Genomic DNA, 26403 nt, shown 5'->3' with positions numbered 1-26403 from the left:
ATTTTATAACTGTTATTACTTAAATGTTTAGTAATCTAAGAAGGGTTCCTTTATACATTTTTCGAGGTATATAATAGCTATAGCATTTTTGACTATTAAGATGTGGGTTCCCAAAACTTTGGGAGTAAGGTGAACTAAATCGGCCTATCGGATGGTTGGGAATAAATCATTGCTCGCTTCGCTTCAGCCTGTAATATCCCACTACTGGGCATAGGCCTCTTTCCCCATGTAGGACAAGGACCAGAGCTTAATCCACCACTCTGCTCCAATGCGGGTTGGCGGATATATTCCCTACTGTGAGTAACGTTCGCTATCAGGTGTACATGATAACAACCGGGACCGATGGCTTAACGTACTCTCCGAGGCACGGTGGGGAGACCCACAAGGACTGCACAAACACCCAGACCTGGCAAACACCTGTATGGCCAATACAAATGTTTGTCATGTGCGGGGATCGAACCCGCAACCGCCAGCGCAACAGGCACAATCCATGGCTGTGACCGTTGCGCCAACGCGGCGTCTTAAATATTAAATCATGAGCCCTACTCAACTTCGGGTTAGTGGATAGTTTCCGTACCAATAGTTACGATCGCTGTCAGGTATCCATGATAACAATCGAAAGTGCAGGTTTTACGCGCTTTTTAAAACATGATGAGGAGACTGAGAAGAATATAAACCAAAAATAAAAACAAATATTTGTACAAATACAAATGTGTGGCCCGAGCGAAAATCGAACCCAATTTTCAGCGAAATTTTTATTCAAGTTTAGTGCATTAGATTTTTAATATCCTATTTATTTTTAAACGCTTTCATTGGATAAACAGTTAAAAGAACTGATGGTAACTATATCTCTATTGTAATTTATTAGGTTTTGTCATTTTAAACTTATTCATAGTTAAAATTAAATAGTATCATGTCGCGTTTTAACTAGGCTCAATTACATACTTCGATATACATACATGGGGCATACTTCGATTGTTGATAAAGCTATCTGAGGTGATGATATTCAAATAAATGTGTATGATATTTTTTAGATTTTAGATTTTTATGATGTTTTGGCATATGTTTTGCCGATAAAAACCGTCTGTAATTCATGTGTAAAATGAAAATTATCAGCATCTGTTGAAACAGACGTAATTATTTTTTAAAAACGAATGATTTTTTTAATTGTGTTATTTTATATAATCTTTTAAATAACTTATAGAATATCTGCCGTGAAGCCGATCACAAACGAGAAGACATGAAATGGCTTGTTCAAACATTAGATATGCTTTCTAACCACTGTTCAGACACTGAAGCTCAAGAAGAACAACTTAAATTGGAAAATCTTATCGCTAGATATAAGAATCTTATACCAACTATAGAGATTACCATGATTAAGACAGAAACGTATACTAGATGTTACACTTATCGTCGAGAAGTGCACGAAGTAATATGTATACTCGAAGGGGCAAAAGAAAGGGCAAAGGTTGAACCAGATCTACATTCCCTTCAACATGTTGAGCAACTTGTGCTTGAGCAACAAGCAGCCGTACAACAGCTTGACCATCAACGTCCCTCTGTAATGTCAATGCTTCACCGAGGCAAAGAACTCATTAAAGATGCTAATGCACCTGCCTTTGTTAGAGAAGATGTAAGAAATCTCGAAAGTGGCTGGAACACAGCATATGAATCAAACACAGACCGCTTACATAAACTTCAAGATACACATAAGGTTTGGTCTAACTATGAATATCAAAAAGAGGAATTGCTTTCTGATATTAACAAAATCGAGAGCTATGTTGCTCACCCAGGTTTGGAGCTTGGAATTTCTAACGTCAACCGAGAACTTCAAGAAACAAAGGCTATCAATATAGATTTGGAGAAAGCTAAGGCAGAAAAACTTCCTCAGCTCCAACAGACCTATGCAGAATTAAAAACATTAACTGCAAATAAACCAAAACCAGTCTTAGAAAAGGATATAGAAATTATTGAACGTAAATTAGGAAAAATTCAAGATGAAGTTCAGAATAAAGTTCAACATTTGGAGAAATTTAATGAAGAGTGGGTAAAAGTTGAACATAAATTAGAACATGTACGTGAATGGATTAAGAAAGAAAGTCCAAAACTAATATCGCAAGTTCAATCTGAAAACATTACACCTGAAGAACGCGTAGAAAAATCACAAGGACTACAGAAAGTTATAGCAGAAAAACTACAAATTGTCAGGAACGTGGCAGACCAAGGAACTAAGTTAGCAGTAGAGCATCGCATGCAAGACGCTAACAAATTGAAGGGTGAGGTAGCTTTACTTGAAAAAATGATGGCAGACTTGCAAAGATCGATAGAACATCAGACAAAAGTTGTAGAACACGATCTTGCTAGTTGGCAGAAGTATCAAAAAGGTGTTGCCGAAATCAAACCTTGGATAGAAGAAGCTGAAATTAAGTTGGGTAATATTCCAAAACCCACTACATTACCCGAAGCTCAACAATTGCAGCAACAATCACGCGCCATGATCACTGATTGTGAAAAACAGTTAATGAATTTACAGATTTTATCTAGTGTCAGTCACCAATTATCCGGAAAAACTAGTGCGCCAGACGAGGTAGATGCAATTCATTCAAGATGGGCTGTTGTACACGATTTGGCTGATCAATGGAATAATAAACTTGATAAATTAGTTACAAACTGGGAGAACTTTGAAAAAGAAGCAGAAAAACTAGAAACTTGGATCGAAAATGGGACAAAACTCCTTAACGGTCGAGTGATTAATATCGAAACACCTCAAGTAGAAAAACTTGACAGAGAGCTTAACAAACTTAAATCGTTTGGTAACGAAATTTCTCAACAACAGGCTAAAATTATAACTCTCTCTCAAATATGTGACAGTATTTGCCATGGTGTTCAGCCTGAAGGAGCTGCTTTTTTGAAAAACAAAGTGACAGATATAAAAGAACGAACAAATGCACTTGCTGATGTAGTAAGGACAAAAGTTAATGAATTATCTGACAAAATTATCGTTCGACAAGAATTCTTTACCAAGCTTCATAATTTTGAAAATTGGGTCGCTGACTTTAGAAGAAAAACTGTAAGTTATGACCAAGTTAGTGCTGACAAGGTAGAACCAACATTGCAATCTATGCATGTGCTGCTACAAGAACATGCGGCTAAATTTCCAGAACTAACCGAGATATACAATGAAATTGCAAGTATGACTCTTGCCTCTCACCCAGAGGAGACACGTTCATTAAGTGACACGTATTCCAATATTAGTGAACAATATCAAGTGATTGAATTAAATATACAACAAAACAAAGGTATCTTACAACAGTGGTCTGAGCTTCTTAACTGGTATGAGGACAATAAGAATCAACTAAACTATATCCAGTACCAAATCGAAGGTCCCAAATTATCACCAGAAAGCTATGAGATTTTACGTCAAGAGCTTACTAACATTATTACGAAACTACAAGATTGGAAGAGTAATGTGGCTTTGTTAGATGGTCCGTCAAAGATTAAAGTAACAGATAAAAATACGGGTAGAATAATACCTCCTAACAGCTTAGTTAAGGAAATAGAAGTAAAAGCGAACTCATTATTAAACCTAGTAACATCAAAACGCGACTTAGCCGAAAAAGTTGAGGATAGATGGCATAAATTTCTCGTACAAAAGAAGGCTGTCAATGAAGTATTACACAACGTACAAAATGTTTTAAGCGAGATGCCGCAGCAACCCGTTCCCTTAACAGAATCAACTATTCGAGATATGACTGAAAAATTAGATAGCCTTGATAATGAATTAAAAGAAAAGCAATCTGTTAGAAAAGAGTTAAGAGAAGAAGGATTGCATTTGATGAGAGAAGATCAAGCTAATATGGGTACAATTCAAAATGACCTCACTGTTGCTGACAATAGCTGGGATCAAATAGTAAATTCTGTACGTGATACTAAAAATAAGTATGTACTTTTATCATCTACTTTACAAGAACTTAAGAACTTTACAGTTGCGTTTGATAGAGAAATGAAAAGAGCAGAACAATTATATAATGAATGCAAAGAAACACCAAATGATTATATACAAACTGCTCAATTCTTAGACAAGGCAAAGAAATCATATGAAATTTTGAAACGATCAAAAGGATTATTAGACCAAATGGATGTTATTAAGCAGTCAGTGCTAAAACAAGCATCTACTTTAGGTGGATTTGACACAAGTCCTTTAGAAGATGCATTTTTGAACTCCCAAACACATTGGGAGAAGGTCAACGATGCTACTATCAAAAGAATTCAAGACTTAGAATCGCAGCTTTTGGTATGGAGACAAATTGATGATACTAAAAATCAAGTTGTTACTTGGCTAAGTGAAACAGGACAAAATCTCGCAAATGCTTGTGACAATTTAGAAATCAGATTTGGACAAAATCATCTTATGAAATATAAAGAAGAACTGCCACTTTATTTAGGTCTTAAAAATAGTATTAAAGCCAAATGCGAACAAATTACCAATTTAAACAAAAATATTCCACTGGAACAAGTAACTTCAATAGTTGACTACTTAGATAATGAATTTGATGCATTGCAGACATTAGCGAGTAATTTAGAAAGTGCAGTATCGTCCTTAGAAACTAAAGAGAACGAATTGAAAGATCAAATTAAACGTCTTTCGGATAAAATAAGTCACATTCGTGATGACATCATAAAATGCGACGATATGTCAGGTGACAATGCTAAAATACTTGATCGCCTAAAAAAATGCCAATCATGTAAAGTCGATTTACAAAACCTGAGTGATGAGATTGATAACCTTACTCAGAATGTATCCGAAATGAATGCTAACTACCCGGGATTTTACGAGTCTCTTGTTCCTAAAGAATTGAGTACTTTACAAAAAAGATTTGAAAGTGTCCTGATTCATGCAAACAAAACTGAAACAACCTTGCTTACATTCCTTCAAAAGTTGTTTACTGATAAATTGAGTATGTTTAATAGGAATTTAAAAATATTAGACGACAAAACTAGATGGTGCATGCCAGATGTTAATAGTGATAAATATAATCTGGAAGTTAAAAATGCTGCACTTATTGACGTAGAAAATGGAATTTCTGATTGTAAAAAGAAAGTAAACGAGCTTGAAGAAGCTTCAGAGATATTACGCATCGTAGCTGAACCAGCTAGTGCACAAGAAGCTGCGTTACAAACGGAAAAAGCTAAAAAGAACTTAGATGTACTTACAGGAAATTACGAAGAGATTAAAAAACGAGTACAGGAGAATATCGAGGCATGGCAAGAATATGAAACTCTCTTAGAAAACGTTTCAGAATGGCTTAAAGTTAAAGAAAATAGAGTAAGACAAGAAGCTGCAAGTCTTGTTGACGTAAGTGACATTGATGCAAAAATTTCTGAAATTGAGAAACTAAATGATGAAATTAAGGACTACGGGAGTGAAGTTAATAAACTAACAGAAATAGGTGAGCAAGTGCTATCGCGTAACCCAGACTCGCGTATTTCTCAATACATTAATCATTTAGAAACAAGATATCAAACAGTCGGGAAATTTCTGTCAAATCAATTAAATAGATTGAGAGATCTTAAGAATAACAAGGGCAAATATGATAAATCTATTGCAGACTTTAAGACTTGGCTACAAGACACAAATGCAAAGATTGCAGATATAGCAGCAATGAGCAAATTTGCAAAACCAACAGCTGCTGATTTAGATCAAATAAAGAAATTGAATGATAATAAGGAAGTTGGTCAAAAACTACTTAACAGCGCTATCGAGTCAGGTGAAGCGTTGTTCAGCGGCGTTACTCCAGAAACCCGAGAACAAATAAGAAACGAATTAAGAACTTTAAGAGATTACTTTGAAGACTCAGTTGATTCGCTTAATAACGTGATAAAGGATATTGAAACTACTATCAATAAGAGATCATCATTTGATGATACATTTAATCAAGTACAAAAATGGATCGGTGACAAAGAAACTGAATTAGGTGAATTTAAATTGTCTCCAAATCTTCCAGAAAAGAAAGCTCAACTTCATACTACTAAAATTCTACATCAAGATGTGGAATTGCATCAATCTATGCTATCGCAACTCACCGATAAACTAAAACTTATGCCTGATGAAGATGCCGAAAAAAGTCTTAGTGTTATAATTGACAGATATAAGAATATGTCGTCAGAACTCAGCAAAAGAATCATTGCTTACGAATCACATGTTGCAGATCACGAAAAATACGTCCAAATGTTTGAAAATATTCGTGACCGGTTGAATCATATTATTGCTGAAAATAGCTTAGTAAGCTATGCAGTTGTGTCTCAAAAAGAAGATGTTGATTCCAAAATTATAGCAATAGAAAAGGTCACATCAAAGGCTCCAGAAATTAACAGCACCTTGGATGAAGTAAAATCACAATTGCACACAGTTTTGGAAAACACCAGTCCTAATGGACACCCAGTACTTATAAGTGAATTTGAACAATTAAAAATAACATGGGAACAATTTGCAAAACAATGTAACGATTATGATAAAAAACTTAAAGATACCATTAAACAGTGGAATGATAGTCAAAAAGCTTTAGATGAACTCGATGAATGGCTCAAAGTTAAAGAAAATCAAATAAGAGACCAAAGTCTTAAGAGCAATCTCGAGTCGAAAACAGCACACTTACAAAAAGTAAAAGAAATACAAAAAGAACTTAGTTCTAAAAAGGCTGAGTTTGCTGCTTTAACAGAAAAACAAAATTTAAGTAGTGAGTCAGATCTAATTACAAAAACTTCAAAATTAGCAACACGGTATCATACATTAAACAACCAGGTTAATGAAATCATTTCCAAATATGAAGTATTTGTCTCTGAACATCAAACATTCGAAAGTGAATATAGTAATATGGAAGCTTGGCTAACAGAAATGTTAGGTGAACTACAAGACTTAAATGAAATCGTAGGGGACTATGCTGTCTTGCAAGAAAAACAAAATAAAGCAAAAGAACTGTATGAAACAAGAAACAAAAAAACACCAGTTTTTGAAGAATTCTTGAGTTTAGGAGAGAAACTATATACTCATACAAGTCCTGATGGTAGAGAAATTATTAGACAAAAAATCCGTAAGATAAGAACATTATGGGACAGCTTTGGTGACAGTTTCCAAGATACTGTTAACAAGTTGGACCAATGTCTGCTGCAATTTTCTGACTTTTCTCTTGCTCAAGAACAATTAACTAAATGGTTGAAAGACGTTGAGAAAGCAATGCAGCGCCATACAGAATTAAAAACATCAATAGAAGAAAAGAAGGCTCAACTTTTGAATCATAAAATATTACATCAAGAAATTATGTCGCATGTACAACTGGTTGAGTCTGTATGTGATAAAGCTCAGCAACTGGTTGATCAAACACATGACGCTTCTTTAAATATTTATTTGCAGTCTATCAAACAATTATTCCAAAACATAGTGACAAAGTCACAAAATCTCCAAGATAATTTAGAGGAGTGTGTTAAAAGGCATGAAGATCTTGTACGCCTTCTTCAACAATTTAAGGAATGGCTTGGGTCTCAATCAGAAAAACTACTCGACATAGAAAACGCTGTTGGAGAAAAACCAGAAATAGTTAGAAAACTACAATCTGCGGTTGCTATGAAAGATATAGAGAAAGTTGGGTCAAGTAAGTTAGATGAAATAAGATCTATATTTTCGACAGTAAGCAAAAGCACGTCTGAAGCTGGGAATGAAGCTATTCAAGCAGAGATCAATAATCTACACGAACAACTAACTAAAGCAGTTAATAGTATAGGTATATCAGAACAAAAGTTAAAACATACTTTAGAAATTTGGAACAAATTCGATTCTTCTATTGAATTAATAAATGGGTGGCTTAAAGATATGGAGTCGAAATGTCGTGACCAAGTTCTATGCTCAACACTATCTGAAAAAGAGGCTCAGTTACAGAGATATGTCGATTTACGTAATGAAATTCACGGAAAAGAAAAAGAAATAGACGCGTTTGTGGATGAATCCCATAGTCTTATCTTAATGAGCGGTGTTGAAAGATTAAAACCACTAGTGATTCAAGTAAGTAGTCGGTATCAACAATTACATTTAATATCTAAGGACATTGTTAATCACTGGTTAGAACTAGTGTCTGACCATAAAAAATATGACCAACTTAGAAATGAACTTGACGCATGGCTAAAACCTCTAGAAGAACAGTTATCACAAATGACAATGAAGGAAGACAAACTTAGCATTGAAAGTAAGGGGAATAAATTACAAGTATTTTTATTGGAAAGAGAAAATGGAGAACATAAGATGAGCATTTTAACAACAGCGGGTGATAAAGTTTTACCTGAAACTGCTGCGAACGGCAGAGAAAATATACGATCTGAAATAAGAGATTTGAGAGAGAGATGGGACAAACTAATTGACAGCATTTCACAACAGCAAAAAGAATATGAATCGCAAACGTTACAATGGTCTAGTTTTCAGGACGTACTACAACAAACATTATCGTGGTTAGACGAAAAAGAAAAAGTATTAGAAAGTGAAGAAAAGGTTGTTTTGAATTCACCTCAAGAAATTAAGTCAAGGTTGCTAAAAAATAAAACTTTGCTACAAGAAATTTACTCACATAAGAGAGTTATTGAAACTGTCACAGAGAAAGCTAAAAGCGTAGCTGCTAGTATTCATTCTGGTAAAGAAGAGAATAATGATATGGCAGAAATTATTAAATCTGTTTGGGATAGATACAATGCTTTAACAAATAGATTATCGTCAGTTATAGATAAGCATGAAAATGCATTCGAAATATACCAACAATTTGCTGATCAGCAAAAATCTCTTCAAGATTATCAAAAGCATTTATGGGATCGTCTACATTTACTATCTGACTTTACTGGTAACAAAGCAGCTTTACAAAGTAAATTAGTTAAAATACAAGAACTTTTGGATGCGATACCAAATGGAACAAATAAGCTAAAAATATTATCTGATCTTATTGATAATAACACATCAAAACTTTCCCCTCGTGGCAAAGAGGGTATGTCAAGAGAATTAGGATTATTGAAAGCTGATTTGGAAAAGTTTACTACAACTGTACACGATGTAAAACGAGGCATAGAAGAGAAAATACAGCAATGGATAGAATTTGATGCTGCAAATGATCGTTTGCAACACTGGTTAAGTGACACTGAAATGAGTTTAAAGACTTATACCCCTAAAGCTACATTGGAAGAAAAGATTGACCAACTCAACAAATATCAGGTTAGTATTAACATTACTTTTTTATTCCATTAGAATATTCATTTTGTAAATTAATTGAGAATTATATTTTAAACAGGATTTGAGTAAAATAATTGATAATCGTGAAACTGAACTTAATACGGTCGTAAGTTTGGGTGAAGCCTTGGATCAAGTAAGAAAATGTTGACAAAATTTAACTTAACGAACACCGTAGGGTGTAGTCTAATTTTCAGTAGAATATGATCTAATCTCACGTATAAAAATACGAAATTCTAACAAAATGGTATTACTTACCAACATAATGTATTTTCCTTTCATATATATTCTATTTATATTAAAAAAAAATTACTAATGATAAAAAGGGATGTGGAACATATAACAACTTTAGCAGCTCACAAAAGCTCCAGAAAATTTTCTTTTAATGTTACTAATTGTAGGTGTTGTAGTTTTAGTTTCTAAAATTGAATACTATTGATGTACTCTCGTATATATATTATAAATGTAAAAAATATATTTATTACATTTGTTGATTTTTCTTATTTATTTTACAGGCAATCTTAGCAAACTTAAAGAAAACAGAAAATGATGTCGATAAACTTACCGATGAGTTCAGTGATCTAATTGAAAACTGCAACGACACAAGAATTACAATGAATTTACAGCAAATGACATCCCGCTTCCAATCTGTACACTCCACGGCTAATGAATTAGTCAAAAAATGCCAACAAGCAGTCAATGACCACAATGCATATCAAGACAAATATAATCAATGTATTGATTGGATTAAAACGGCACAACATAAATTTGATGAATGCCAACAAAATGCATCGAATACTCCAGAAGGTATTAATGCTAAACGAGAAAGCTTAAATGATTTGTTGAGTCAACGCCGCAACGCTACTCTTCTAGTTAATAACACTTTTGAACTAGGAGAAAAATTATATCCGTCAACTTCACCTGAAGGAAAAGAGTTGATCGAACAACAACTTCAGGACATGCAGCAAGCAGTAGACAATTTGTATGACAGTATCACTAAAGCTGAACGTGATTTAGATTCAGAACTCAACAAATGGTCGTCATTTGATGAAAATCTTAAAGCAGTTAATGAATGGCTATTATTAGCCGAGAAGAACCTTCCTAAGGAAATCGAACTTAAAGCTACCCTAGATGAAAAGCGTAATCAACTTAATGTGTACAGAAATTATCTTCAAGATGCTATTGCTCATCAGCAAGATATTTCTGATCTGGAAATGCGTGCACAAAGTTTACCTGATGTAAATAAAAACATTACGAAAGAAATAAATCAACTCAAACATAGGCATGAAAATATTCTTGCTCGAGCGAAAGGTTTCGTAGATCAATATGAAGCAATTGTTAATAATCATCAACAATATAGTAAAGCTGTTATGGACTTACAAGAATGGGTTGAAGCTACTCATAATACAGCTCAACTGTGGGGTGATCCTAATTTGGAGCGTGTGGCATTAAGCAGTAATTGTGAAAAATTAAAATCATTGCAAGTAAATTTACCTGAAGAAAAGAATCGTATCGATAAGATACGTTCTTTAGGCGAAAAAGTTATTCCGGGAACCATAAGCAGCGGTCAAACAAATATAAGGAATCAAATTGATGCATCTCATCAAGAATGGGAAGGATTAGTATCCTTTATTAATAAAACTATTGAATCATTAGAAAATAAGATCCAGCAATGGAATGAATACGAAAATATGAAAGATCAATGTTTAGCTTGGATTAGAAATACTGACAATCAAATTCATGCAGTTGACTTAAAAGCAACTTTGCCTGAAAAACAAGAGCAGTATAACGTATTCCAAGAATTACAAGGAGAGGTAAGAGCGAAGGAACTTGAGATCGATAATATTACAGAAAAAGCACAACATCTTTACACAGGAATATTAGGACCTCGAGGTTCGCAAATTTCTGATTTGACTGTTAAATATCAAACTTTGTCTCAGAAAGTTAAAGATTTAACGAATAGGTGGCAACAATACGTAAAGACTCACCAAGAATTTACTAGTAATGTCGCTGAATGTTCTCAGTGGATCGAAGAATTACGAGACAAACTTGATTTCTGTGCTGATTTAAGCTCATGTTCACAAGATGATTTGGAAACTAAATTAGTTCTAATTCAAAACCTGCTTCTTGCTAAAGACGAAGGATTTACAAAAGTTCAATCTTTGGTAGAACTTGCACAAAATGTAATGGCTAATACGGCACCAGCTGGGCACGAAGCGATCAATAATTCGTTAGTAGCATTACAAGAGCAGTGGTCAGCTTTGCTATCACGTATGATTGAAACTAAGAACATGTTAGATGATTCAGTTACTAAATGGTCTGGGTTCTTGGAACAGATTCAATTGATACAGAAAAGCAGTACCTGGCTCGAGAACATGTTAGCTGAGCTAACACCGTTTGAAGCATCTATGACCGATAAACGTGCCCAACTTGAAAAACTTAAAGAAGTTGAAGAAAAAGCACGATGTGACCGTTTAGAAGTTGATACGCTTAAAGCAAAGGCAGCTGAAATGTTAGCGAGTGGTCAACAAAATCAAGCCGCATCTAAAGCTCAAGAAACATTGAATAAATTTGACTCTTTGTACGACAAAGTCAAAAAACTTCTAGCTGATCGTGAGGAACAATACAAAGATCATAGATTATACAAAGAAGCTCACGATGAACTTATTCAGTGGTTAGGCAGAGCTAGAGAAAAAGTACCTTCATTAAAATCAAAGCCTTTAAGCGATAAACTGGCAATAGAAAACTCAGTTGCCCCTCTTGAAGCCCTAATAAATAAACAAGCGCAAGGTGAATTATTGTTAGAACATCTTCAACATACAGGAGAGGTTGTACTTGCAAGCACATCGCCAGAAGGACAAACAACTATTAAAAATGAGATGAAAGCTCTTAAAGAAAGCTTTGATCATCTGTTTAATGAAATTAAGCAACAAAAGAGTCAGTTAGAGGATACTGTTAACCAGTGGCGAGAATACAAAGATGAGTATGAAAGATTGTCAGACTGGCTACAGCAGAAAGAAATTCTCATAAAGAATCACAAACTTGCATTACTAGGAACTGCGAAAGAAAAGGGAGCACAAGTTAATGATGTAAAAGAAATAGTTGATCAGTTACAAAAAGGCAAAGCTGATATCGATAACTTTAATGCCTCAGCTTCAGGCCTACTCTCTTCTCATTTAGATACATATGTCAACAACCAGCTTAGACATTTAAATTCCAGGTACCAAGTTTTGGTGAATATGGCAAATGACGTTCTTAAAAAAGTTGAAACAAATTACGAACAACACAGGAGTTATGATGAAAATTACGAAAAGACAAAGAAATGGATAAACGATGCATGGGATATTACACGCAGTGGAAGTGAAGCAGGTAGTAATAGTAGTAAGGAGGCCTTACAGAAACGTTTAGAACAAATTGAAGACTTGTTAAAACGTCGTGAAGAAGGTCAAAATCTAGTTCACGCTACTGTTAATAGTGGTGAGAAAGTTCTTAGAAACACGAGGTCAGATGGTAAAGATAAAATAAATACCGAACTTAAAGAATTGCAAAATGAATGGGATCGACTAGTAAAGAAGATGACAACAGCTAAAGTTCATTTAGAAACTGCCTTACTTCAATGGGCTGATTACAGTTCAAGTTACTCTCAATTACAACAATGGATCTCCGACAGAGAAGCAAAATTACAAGAAGTGTGTGAACAAAAAGTTGCCAAGTCTAAAAAAGGACAGGACCGACTTGCAGGTCTTACAACAGGTTTAAGTCTTGGTGAAAGAAAAGCTACACTTCGTCAAACAAACAATATTGTTCAAGATATCGTTTCGTTTGAACCTATGATACAATCTGTGACTTCCAAGGCTTCGGAACTCATGCAACAAGCTCCGGCATCTGAAATCACCAGTAAATATGAAAGCCTATCAAAACAAGCTAAAGATTTATATGAAAAACAAAGAGAAACTGTTGAACAACACCAGGCATTTATTGATGCTGGTACAGATTTCGTCCAATGGATAAGGGCAGCTAAAGAAAAACTAGGAAAATGTTCAGATGCAACTGGAGATAAGGAGTCATTGAGTAGTAAAATATCGCAGCTGAAAGTATTAGAAAGTGAGTTACCAGAGGGACAAGCAAAACTACAAAAAGCTCTAGAGCAGGGAGAAATTTCCTGTGGACTTGCTGATGAGGAAGATAGAGAGGATATCGAAGAGGAAGTAGCTCTTATGCAAGAAGAATACGATACCTACGTGTAAGTACCTAAATAAATAGTTTAAACATTGCTTCTTTTATATTATATTATTTATTACTAATTAAATATATCTTTTTTGGTAGAGAACAACTGAACAACACTAAAGCTTTGATCGAAGGTGGTATCGTGAAATGGACTGAATATGAAGAGCAATACAAAGAAGCCTTGGATTGGTTGTCTAAGACTGAGAAATTGGTGCAATCCTTTAACAAGCTTCAAAATAACTTAGAACAAAAGAAAGTTGTACTTGAAGAATTCCAGGTAATTATTTATTAATACGCATTTTTAATTAAAAATTTATTTTTTTAGAAGAATAATAATAGTTTATTAAACATTATACATAAAATAGAATAAAAATATACAACTTATATAATGCAATTTATAACTTTTCCTTTTAGGGACACCTCCAAACACTTTTCGATTGGCAAGCTGAATTAGACAAGCTTAATATGCGTGCGCAAACGTTGCTGGAGACTTGTTCAGATACAAGAGTATCAAACGGTGTTACACAATTAACTACTAAGTATAATGCACTGTTATCGCTGGCAAAGGAGGTGATGAAGAGACTAGAACTGCATTATCAGGTATTTAAGTGTTACTTGTTTCTACATAAAACTATCTACTTTTAGCAATAAATTCAATTGTATGTACCACACATATAATTGAATCTATTATTAAAAACTTATAATATTTAAAAAAATCATTATCATTATTATATAATAAAACTAAGTTGATAAAATGTGCGTGCCGATAAAACTCAAAAAGGAGTCCCGGCACGATAACGGGACTTATATAGTGTGATAGCCCTTTATCTCCTCTCGAACAAGAAAGTTCCCGTTTTAACCTAAAGTGCGCGTTTTTAAAGATATAAGGGCTTTTTCAACCCTTCAACTTGGAGATTAAGTGTAGTGGCGCCATCTGTTGTCGAGTATTTGAACTTCATTCAGAACAACGATTATTTGGGTTGCATTTCGAAAGGCGCTGCGAGCATGTGTAGTAATGGCGCGAAATTTAAAATTCCAATTTCAATAAAGTCTTAAATTACATTTGTTACAGCAGTAGCTAACTTATATTTTGGAGTTAAAGCGACATAATTTTAGTTATTCAAATTAGTTCTGAAAACGTTTTTAATTTAATTTTTTAAATTTCGAGCCTTTACTACGTATGCTACAGCTGCAGAACCTATAGTTACGGTGGACGATAATGTCGAGAAAATTCTAGAAGGTGTGAGAAAGAAAATATTCTCAAACTTTCTTGAATATCCTAGAGCCTAGCTCTCTGAATATATAAGACGGTGTCGCCCGCCAGAGTAAGTTCGATTTGAACAGCGAAACAAGCGATTTCGAAACGAAAAGGAAAGAAGCTTTTAAAAAAAAATTAGGGATTGGAAATTTTTGTTAAATACCTGTGTGAAGCCGAGGCGGAAAGCTAGTATAGAATAAAACTATTTTAAAAGTTCGTTAAAACGTTTCGTTATCCGAACTCTACATAAACAACTATTTTTATACAAAGTTATAAACAACACAAGTAGTAAAAATGAATAAAATAATACCAATCAAAAAATTTATATTCCTTTTATAAAAGTATATATCAGTATTTTTTATGTGAAATAATTAATTTTTTTAAAAATATTTCAATAATTAATTTTTTTATATTTTAAAATTCAGGAGCACCAGCAACATAATGCCCTGTATGGAGAATGCCAAGATTGGCTCGATAGAACAAGAGAAAAACTTAATCAATGTGCAGAAATACCGAACACCTTGCAAGAGGTCAATAACAAATTGAACACGGTCAAATTACTTCGCCAGTCGCTAGAACAAGGACAGAATAAGCTTAGGTACCTTCTGGAATTGAAGGAGAAGGTTATTATGAACACTGAACAAGCAGGCGCTGCTAAAATACAAGAAGATACCGATAATCTCAAACAAGAGTTCGATAAACTAATTTCTGATTTACAAGACGTTCGTAATAAATTGACGAGCAGGGCGTCACAATTTGATGATATTTCAAAGGTAATTCTAATTTTGAAGTAAACGTGACTCATCAGATTCAAAGTTTACATAAAAATGACGTAACAAACCTTCAGTACCAAATTAAGTATCAAAATATACATATTTTCAAAGAATTTCAACAGTCAATGTCATTTATTAGAGTGATGTTAATTAAATGTTATTTTTTTTTGTTGTAAATTTGAGTTTAAGACGCCTTCTAAACCTGTCCTTTAAAATAGGTCTGTAATTTAAACTAAATATTTTGTTTTTCAAACAGATTCATAAGTTGCTAGTAGAGTGGCTTGATGACATCGATCATAAAATCCAATCAGATGACTCACTTCTAAACGATCTGTCGGAGAAGAAAGCTAAACTAGAGAAATTCAAAACCTTCAATAGAGACATCGACTCGCACAAGGATCTTGTGAATAAACTGAACGAGAAACTTCAAGAAGATTCTTCATTGAAATCTAAAGACATTGATGACACATTGAAACGTTATGAAGACATCAAAAAGACGGTCAATGATATGATAAGTGTGAGTGCTTTTTATGTAAAAATATTAGTATGTAGAAATATATGACATATATTCATTTAATGTGTTCTTTTTGTTTATAGAAACTTGAAGATTACGTAAACTCCCACATTCAGTATAAGGAGTCCTATGACAATTTCTATGACTGGATCCGTAACTGCAAGATTGAAATACAGCAGTGTTCAGACTCTCACGGCGCCAAGGAAGAAGTTCAGAAGAAACTTAAGAATGTTAACAAGATTATTGGATCATTACCTAAAGGAGAAGCTTTGCTCCAAAAAGCCATTCAGTTGAGCGAGGCAGTGCTTGAAACAACTGGAAATGAAGGCAAAGACAATATCAACCAAGAAATAAAACAACTGAAAATAGAGTGGGAGAACTTGCAGCAAATATGCAAAGATACAAAGAAACTCTTAGAAAAATGTTTGGCAGCATGGTCCGACTTCTTGGAGACGCTAGATAAAATGAGCAAGTGGGTTAAAGATTTTGATGCAAAATTAAAAACCGTTGAAAAGGTTGATAAAATTACTCCAGAATATTTGGACAAGTGTAGGGTAAGTGAAGATAAAATATTTTATTTCTTTTGAATTTTCAAATTTGTATATAAATGAATTAGATATTTATTGATAACAACAACCTTACCGTAGTAAAAATATTTTTATTGCGGATGTAAATGATCACATAATTTACTAAAAGCCGTTTTAATTTGTATTCAATACGTTGTTCTTAATTGTGATTCAATATTATTAATACATTTTTGCTTTCTATAGGATCTGCTCAACCAAGCATTGGCTAATAAACACGTTTTGGAAGAACTTAATGATAGATGTGAAAACCTAATGGAGCTTAGTGCTTGTGCATGGGTTCGAGATAAAACTGTGAATCTTCAAACTGAGTACACTGTTTTACTAACTAAGATTCAAGGCCTAGTTTCCAACGGCGAAAAGAATCTTTCAGATCATACTGAATTTATCAAAGCAAAGGAAGAATTGCAGCGTTGGTTAGAAACTGCCCACGGAACAGTACACGACTCGATTGGAGTTGGTGATATTGATACAACGAAAGACAAGTTGGAAACTGTTAAACTTGTCAGTAACAGAATGACTGAAGGTCACCACTTACTGGTCGTATTACAAGAGGCCTTTAAGAAGGCTCTTAACAACACTCCACCTGAAGAACAGGATGGTCTACGCAATGACGTTAAAGTTCTACAAGAAAGCTGGGATCAACTTAAGATTGACTTGAACTCTATAACCGCTCAGCTTAAAGCTGCAATTGGCAAATGGGAAGATTTCGAAGATTCTAAAACTAAAATGAACAAATGGATTAAAGACACTGAACAAAATCTTGATAAAATACCTCCCTCTGGCGGTGAATTAGGTGAAATGAAGACTTTACTTGAAAAATATAAGCATATTGAAGACGAAATTAAAAACAAGGTACCTGAATTAGAACGGCTTAAATGTGAAGCCGCCGAACTTGGTAGTTGGGCCAGAAAACCAGCTGTGAAAGAAGCTGTAGCAGAAATAGAAAAGAAATGCGATGCATTAAAAGCAAAATGTGCAGCAAAAAAAGCTGAACTGGAATCAGAAATTAAAGACTACAATCAATATCATCAATCGTTGCAAGACACGGAGAAATGGCTGTTACAAATATCATTCCAACTTATGGCCCATAATTCACTTTACATAGCGAATCGTGAGCAAACAGAAGAACAGTTAGCTCAACACGCTGTATTACTAGATGATATTCAGAAGTATCAATCGACTTTAGACGACTTGGAAGCTAAAGGTCGAGCTCAAATTGAAAGGTACGAAGCAACAACTCCATCGATACGTGATACTGTTGGAAAGCAACTAAAGAATGTTAACGATAGTCACAAGAGTTTACTGGCGACCGCGCTACAGATTGAGCGTCGTTTGAGAGAGGGTCTTGCTAAATTTAAGGAATATGAAGATACTTTAGAAAGCATTCTGAACAATTTAGATGAATGTGAACCTGCCATTACTGAATTAGATGTACCCGTCGATGGATTGTCGCACGGACGAGATCTATTGGAAAAAGCAAGGGTATGTATTGAAATTTAGCTTTGAGTAGTTATAATACTATTAATATCTGATTTTTTAACATCTGCCCTAATTATATATGTTAATACAACTTGTTAATTGAAGTTCCAATCAACGCAGTTAATTCACTATTTGTTAAAATGTTATGGATCATTTTCCGTTGCTCGATTTCTATTATTACATCTTCTAGTCAGGAAATTTACTCAATACGCAGGTTTTCTACAGCATAAAATATGATCAGAATGAACTGCTGGATATTAAAAATTCCTAAAATTGTATTATCAAATAAATAAACTTTCTAGCATTGTGGTAATAGAAAGGAATATTTAATGTATTTCATATTAACAAGGTAAAAATTTAATAAGATTCAAGAAATGCGGGAATCGAACCCGCGATCTTGGGTGTTTAGGCGCTGCTGACACGGTATATGCGCCGTTACATAAGAGCGGTCATTATTTATAAATGCTAATAATATTTTATTTTTTCCAAGGCACTTCACAATCGACTACAAACAGAAAAGTCTCGACTATCAGCTGCCGTAGCCGCGTGTTCGGCTGCAGCCGCATCCGTATCGCGTCCTTCATCCCCCGCGGACACCGCACCCCTACCTGTACCACCACGTGAGCTACACGTACGGGCGCGGCTTGAAGACCTCATCGACCAGGTAATGGGTTTAACAGGTGCCATACTTGCTTCTGATCTCCTTGGTTGAACCATCTTTTTGAAGAACTCCTGTTCTTGTATGTAAAGCGTGAACTTCTTCGACTTTGTTTAGAGCAAGCAATCTTTAAAAAGTACTGCCAATCTGTGCAGTTTCATCAGAGGAAAGACGAGCAATTGTTGTAATTTATCAGTAATAATAAAATATCGTAAGCAGCCTGAGGCCATATTTGGCTTAAAGTAGGTCCTAGTGGTTCACGTTATTATGCTGTGTTTATATTTTTATGTGTTCTTATATTTACAATTTTGATGTAATTAGTGCCTTTAATTGTTTATTAGTGATTTGAATTTAAAGTTAAATTACTAATTTAAAAAGATCGCCAATTTAAACATAATATCTATACTCAGATCTTTTTGTATTTTTTTTTTCTAATTGTAATAAATGCTAGTCAACATAATTATGTCTTCTGTAATTACGTTAATAAAAGGTTATTTAGATTCATAACAACAAGCCTTAAGATTGCCAGGTCCGAAAAAGAACAGAACCAACGAGTTAAAATCTGTACCAGTTAAAGTAAGATGTTTTAAATGTAAAGATATTTGTGTAGGTAGTAAAAGTAGTTAGACAAAATGTACAGGCTTTACGTTGGCAATGTATTTTTTGCACCTGGTATAGAAGATTTTGCCATAATTTAACCAATCCTTGAATACATTCTCCCTTAAGGACCACAATTGTTTGGTTAGTTGAATCTAATAATGTCTTGAATTTTGGACTACAGTTCTGTGAATACGATTGTGTGTCAATTCAAAATGTTTATTCCTGACATAAATGATTCATTTTCTATTCCTCTTATTCAATTATTCACTCTGGATCATCCTTTGCCTTTACATTAGATCTCACTTCCGTTCCCAACAAAATTCACTTTAATTACATTAATAAAATTTTGGTGAAATCTTCGCATCTGAATCAAGATTTAGTAGCTGAAGTGCATATTAAATGATAATGATAAAATTTATTTAAAATAAATCCTAATGTCAAGATTACTAAAATTCACAAACAGTAAAAATAATCTTGCAGACTATGAGGACGCGTTAGCGCAACGGTCAACGGCTATTGCGTTAGCGGTCGCAGGTTCGATTCCCGCATATGACAAACATTTATTTATTTTATTTATTTACTTACACTTCACACACCAATACAAGATTTTAACAATATGACAAATGACAGAAAATAACATTTCTACTAGCCATAAACATATTTGTCGTGTCGGGCCCCCAACACAGGAAAAATACTTACTGGGGGCCGTTGAGTGTGAAGCGTTTATTTACTATTTATTATTTATCTTGATTCAGAGAACGTGTAGTTATCATTTGATAACTTTTGTAAATACAATTAGCACTAAAAACGTGTGACACACCGTGTGAATGTTTCTGTACGCATCTGTTTGGAATTTGACCACTAATTATTTGTACATACTATGAGCGTCACTTTAATGTTCGGTGTGAATATGATATTTATTAGTTCCGTTCAGTGAGTAAGATCGTATTAAAACAAAATAAATATGTGTCTTTTAAATGACCTTGATAAATTTGAACCAAATCACTTATATATTGCTTTGTATTTTTTTTTTCAACTAAATCAACTCTTATGGAACAAAAAATAGTATGATATTCACACAGTTCCGAAAGCACTGTTTGCACTTTACTAACCCGCACTCGTGTGATGCATGATTTGTTGTAGAAACATGTAAGCGAGGTAGGCAGCGCAAGACTTGACACCTTAATAAAGAGTCTCGAAGCGCCTGAGTTCAGCCAGAAACTCGTGGCTTTCGAGAAAAGGGTAAGGCTTGGCTTCACGCACAAACATAACAAAAAGATTTATTTTTTGAATGTCGTTCTTGCAAACACCGCTAAAATATAATCAAATTGTAAAAAATTTAAACTGTTCACAACAACTCTATCATTTTTGACAGTATTTTTCCATAGATAGCTATAGCAAAAAATTATATTGTTTATATTTCAAAGTTTTAATATTTATAGCATTACCGTACCACATGTAAAATATTTGAATCTTTCACCAAATTTAGTCGCTTATAGATTTGTAATACCAAAAGAAGTTTATTTAGAAAGAAGTGTTGCAAATGTCTAATTATATACTAACTGAATGTTTTATGTCATCATAGGTACAAAGCCATCTTGAGACATTACGGGATGCAGTTAGTGGAATGGAAGATGCCATGAAACAAGTGCTGGAAATCCAGGAATGGATCAATGTAAACACTGCTTTAGCAAACGACTGGCTTACTAATCCTTCCAAATTGCGTCCTGAAGCCGCTAAACAAGATATAGCGGCAATGAATGATGCTTTAGCATCTCTGGCTGAGAAGAGAAATAGACTTCTCACCGAGATTCCTACTGAGGGTAAATAATTTATTTTTTTAAATCTCAATATTATATTTTTAATAAAGTATTTAAAACATATACCTAATGTATTTGGTTTTAGGCTTAGAAGATGAGATTAACCTTGAAGAAGATCTTGACAATCTAGAAAAGACAATCCTCAAAGCAATGGAAAGGGAAAAGAGCAATCAAGCAATAATTGATGCTTTCCGTAACCAATGTCAAGAAATTCATAACTGGTTTGACTCTGTTCTAAAAAAGATGTGCTTAGGTGATAAAGGATCTGGTTTGCCTTGCCCACAAAAATTAAACGCTCTTAAAGAAATGTCATCAGACTTCGGGCAAGCTGGAAAAGATAAAGTAGATAGTATCAAGACTGTAGGTTCACAAGTTATAAATATCGTAAGCAATCTGGAATCGCAGCAAGTAGAAGAACAAGTGAGTATATTTACATACATATGCATGTTATGATATATACTTAAAATCTAGTTCTATTTTTGTTGTACATTGTTGTTATACCTACATAATAATTCATCCGTGTATTATTTCTGTTTTAGATGAAATCAGTAGAGCGTCGGTATAATGATATCGCTAAACGTATTCAGCGTAAATTACAAATGCTTGAAATTACTTACAAAGCTATTGATGGTACAAAGAGTGAAGTAGCTGCACAGAATGAATGGATGCAGAAAGAAATAGATAACATGCTGCATCCTGAACCTCTCGGATATGATAGCAAGTCTGTGAAAGAAAGACAAAAGAAGGCAGCTAATTTGCTCAAAGAGACAGATGGAAAGAAAACTGTCATTGACTCACTGGAAAAGAAGGTAAGCAATATCCAATCAGAACTTGAACCTTCTGAGCAAATGCAGTTAGAATCAGAGTTATCCGAACTAGCTTCCAAACAAAAGCAGCTTGCTACTCTGATTAAACAAGAAATCGAAAGACTTGGTGGATGTGCTGATATAAGGAAGAAATTAGAAAATGATATTGAGAAAGCTAAAGGTTGGCTTAAGACTAAACTGGCTGAAATCAAAAAGTTAGGTGGTCCTGTACCTCTAGAAGTAGCAAAGGTAGAGAAAGAAATTGCTGTTCACAAGAAACATCAAAGTGAATTATCAGACTTCCATAACGACTCTCTTAGCGAAATAATGAGGCAAGGGAATGCTGTGTCCAAAGACTGCTCAAGTGAAAGTAGGGCTAAGCTTCAAAGTATATTAGATGATTTAAACAAATCTTATACATCTGCTAAAGTAGACATTGACGACAAACTCGCGGCATTAAACAAACTATTGCAAGGTAGAAATGAGTTTGAAGCTGACGTGGCTAAATGCCAGAGCTGGTTGAATGAGGCTGAAGTAGCAGCAACTCCTGATTTACGAACCACAAGTTTGCAATTGTTAGAAGAACAACTGGCTAAGTTTGAAAAACTTAGCAAAGAAGCTGAAGATGTCGCAAAGAACATCAATAAAATTAAAGATAAGTCAAAAGATATCATAGACACGTTATCTGACTCAAACAAATTGCAACTCAAAGAGCAAGTGAATGTACTATCTGACAGGTTTGCGAGAATAAATGCCATTATAAATGACAAAAAGAATATTCTTTTGAAACACATTAGGGAATACAAGGACGCAGCGGCTAAAATTGCTGCTGCTTTGGAGTTCCTTAATGAAATTCAAAATAAACTAAAGGCATTAAACAAACCAATTGGTAGTAAAGTTGAAGATGTTCAACCATTGATTCAGGCCTACGAATCTATATTGGATGATCTTAAGAAGAACAAATCGATGCTTAATGAGTTACAAGGTGGCAATTTGCACGATCTTCAAGACATATTATCTAAGCAAGACGAACTGATGAGCACTATTGAAGATCAAATTTCAAAACTTAAGTCACTTCTGCTACTGCGTGAACAATTCTTTGCCCTAGTAAAAGAAATCGAGGACTTCATCTCTAAATACACTGATCTAACATCTGAAATTGAAAGGTCAAATGATACCTTGGAAGACAAAATTAAACGTTACGATGACATCATTGGTAAAATCCAAGGTTGTGAAGCCTTGTTAGCAACAGCGACTGACAAGGGACAACAGATAGCCGCAGAAGGTACAGTTATTGATAGGAACAACATCACTGAACTGCTTCAGTCTCTGAAACAACAACTATTGACATTACGAAGAACAGTTGAGGCTAAACGTCAAGAACATGAAAGGGCTGCGGCGGAACATAAAAAACTTGCCGCAGATCTATCCGAAATACTGCAATGGCTTCACGACAATGAAGCTATAGTACACTCAAGACCTCTTCTGAACAGAGACGTTGCTAGCGTTGACAAGAAACTTATCGAGCATGCAACACTGGCCAAAAATATTCAGTCGTATTTAGATAAATTTACAAAAATAGCTGATGTCGTTAAAAACGACGATGGCGTTCCTGGGTCACTATTAGAAATGCTCTCTGATGGCAATTCTCTCAAAACATCTCTGCCAGCTGAATTAGCTAACAGAGAGAAACACTTGCAAGATAATAAGAAATACAGACAACAGTATCAGCAAATGGTGGAAAAACTAAATCTCTGGGTCAACGAAGCGTCCATTCGAATCGGAATGGGTAAAAACGGAACCGACTTTGAAAATATTGAATCCGATTTAGAGGAACATAAGACTTTCTTCAATACTTCAGAGCCAGAAATGAAAGATTTGGTTGGAAAGCGAATGCAGGATATAGTGGATAAAATCTGGTCATCCCTTACGCCATCTGAACAAGAGGAACTATCCAAGGAACATCAGAAACATAACCAGTTGTTGAAGAATACTCTGAACTCTGCTAAGTCTCGTCAAGCTCAGTTAGAACAGGATTTGGAGATTTGGAAGGACTTCTGCCAGCTAGTGGAGAAGATTAAGGCGATCTTAAGCAAGAACGATATCGAGGAGGAGGCTGTGACGTCAGTGGACGCCCTGAGAATGTACGTCGAGAAGCTGAACCATGCCAAGAATGATCTAGAGGTAAGTTATATTTCATTTAATCAAAACGAGTTTATCAATTTATAAATTTATTGAATAATTTCCAAATAAAACGCAGAATTAGTGAAGAATTTGCAAACTGTGAATATACCGTTTGTAATTCCGCTTATTATTTCCATATATCTTTCTAAACAATTGTCTTCCTCAATAAACAGGTCATGTAGCACAAAAAAAAAAAAAATCCATAAATCTGTTAAAGTAAATCTTGAGTTGAGCGCAATAAAAAAAATTCTAACAAATATCTTTTTGTATACGACACACACAGTACAGAAAAAGTTATAAAAAAAAATAAGAATAAAATATAATCATAAAGGCCAATTACGACCATCCATCCGTTTAAAATTAAATTAAGCAACATGAAAATTAGAGAACGAAAAACAAAAACAAAAGACGATGAAAGTGAACAAATTAAAAGAAAACAAGCTTGTTTGTGCTGTGTGGCTACGGCACTAAAGAATTTAGCCACCCCCTCTCTTCTCGTGGGTGTCGTAAGAGGCGACTAAGGGATAACAAGGTTCCACAACCATCTTGGAACTTAAGAAGCCGACCGATGGCGGGATAACCATCCAACTGCTGGCTTTGAAATACACAGGCCGAAGACGGGCAGCAGCGTCTTTGGTGCGACAAAGCCAGTACTGCGGTCACCAACCCGCCTGCCCAGCGTGGTGACTATGGGCAAAACACACGAGTTCACGTTATTTTTGGCGTAAACTTGTGGAGGCCTATGTCCAGCAGTGGACTGCATAGGCTGTAATGTAATGTAAGCTTGTTTATATATTAAACTAATAAATGCCCTTGGGAAGTTCAAATTATTAATCACTTATTGATATAATTTTGCTCAATCATATGAAAAGATTACATCATCGAAATTAAATAGAAGTGATCATAAAAATAAATTCGATAAGTTACAATCAATATTGATAAAGTCATTTAATACATAAGGAAATACTAAAATTACTTTTGAAACGATGTAAATGATTTTCATAAAATTTTCAACTTTAGTAAACGTCTTAGATTTATCCCTGTAATCTCACTAGGTAAAACTATTTAATCGTTTGTCGTTAGGTAATATAAATTAGGTAATAATTATAAAAAAAGAGGAAAAAACAAACGAAATAAAAAACGACAAAATAAAACAAAAACAAACGGGACATTATTTATTTATAAATTAAGTTTGTACTTACTATGAGTTGCGTAGAAAACTAGAACAATTTTCTAGAAACTCAGCATAGTCCCATTAGACATAACGCTCGGTAAAAAAAACAAAATACCTTGACACCGGGAATTTACAGAAACCTTTGATCGTACGCCTCATTATAATCTGAATATTTATATTGTTGCTAGATTATGAACATAGTTATTTACTCGATTTGTTAATAAAATCTATTACTGAAAGGATTAAATAAGAAAATTGAAATTGAATTCGATAAAATCCCGCTTGTTGTAGTTTCTTGATGTTTTTATTAACATTTCACTGAACGAGGTCATTGCACTTCATTGATCCATTGTCGCGCGTTTTATTCGAAAACGTTATAATCGAGTTGTTGCAACATCGAAGTATTTATCTTTACTTACAATAAGTATATTATAAAACTGGAGATAATGTATTTCACATCAATCTATTCAACAGAACATTTTCGATATTAAAACGAAACTAAGCATAATATTAACAGGAACCTTTTTATAGTAGAAGTCAAATAACACACTATTTGCATAAGCAGATTTTTTTCATTTATATCCAGTCATTTGACAGTCTATAAATTCAAATTTTAAAATATTTATTATTTAATGTTTGTATAGGATATTACAAAGTACTCCACGCAATGTGGGTTTTCCACGAAAAACCTGTATTCACATCTATCTATACCTTATGTTACATAGTTATAAAATAATACGGGCATTGATAAAACTAAATGCTAGACTATTCAATTTAAGAGATTTTATATATTTTTTTTTATTATTATTTGTATTTGAAATTTACTGCCAGAAAAAAAAAATGTAACCAAAAATGTATACCTAGTAACTAGACGTACGTACAACTACATTTGCGATTATGTACTTATTTCGTTTATCCTTGCTCCAAAAAAACTGCAGCGTTGTGGGATGAAACATATCAAGTATCCTGACTCTTTGTATTAATTCAAATATTGCTACTTGAAGCTTAAATTCATTAAGTGGTTTCCTTGATGCACTGCTAACTTACAAAGAGATATAGAGTTA

General features: G+C 34.2%; 1 protein-coding gene across 1 annotated transcript in view; it reads left to right on the top strand.

Annotated features, from left to right (window-relative positions):
- Window positions 1-26403, top strand: part of LOC123655629 (nesprin-1) — a 98679-nt gene that overhangs the window by 49601 nt on the left and 22675 nt on the right. Inside the window, exons 14-26 of the mRNA XM_045591390.1 lie at window positions 1205-9244; window positions 9775-13502; window positions 13586-13763; window positions 13901-14086; window positions 15170-15517; window positions 15774-16034; window positions 16115-16585; window positions 16802-18100; window positions 18588-18761; window positions 20499-20597; window positions 20941-21178; window positions 21261-21595; window positions 21715-24165. Coding sequence (XP_045447346.1) covers window positions 1205-9244; window positions 9775-13502; window positions 13586-13763; window positions 13901-14086; window positions 15170-15517; window positions 15774-16034; window positions 16115-16585; window positions 16802-18100; window positions 18588-18761; window positions 20499-20597; window positions 20941-21178; window positions 21261-21595; window positions 21715-24165 — 17808 coding nt within the window. The remainder of the gene's footprint in view (window positions 1-1204; window positions 9245-9774; window positions 13503-13585; window positions 13764-13900; window positions 14087-15169; window positions 15518-15773; window positions 16035-16114; window positions 16586-16801; window positions 18101-18587; window positions 18762-20498; window positions 20598-20940; window positions 21179-21260; window positions 21596-21714; window positions 24166-26403) is intronic.

The sequence above is a fragment of the Melitaea cinxia genome, chromosome 8 (assembly GCF_905220565.1).
Source record: "Melitaea cinxia chromosome 8, ilMelCinx1.1, whole genome shotgun sequence".
NCBI classification, from domain to species: Eukaryota; Metazoa; Arthropoda; class Insecta; order Lepidoptera; family Nymphalidae; genus Melitaea; species Melitaea cinxia.
Note: the sequence above shows the minus strand (reverse complement) of the source record. Positions and strands in the feature narration are given on the sequence as shown.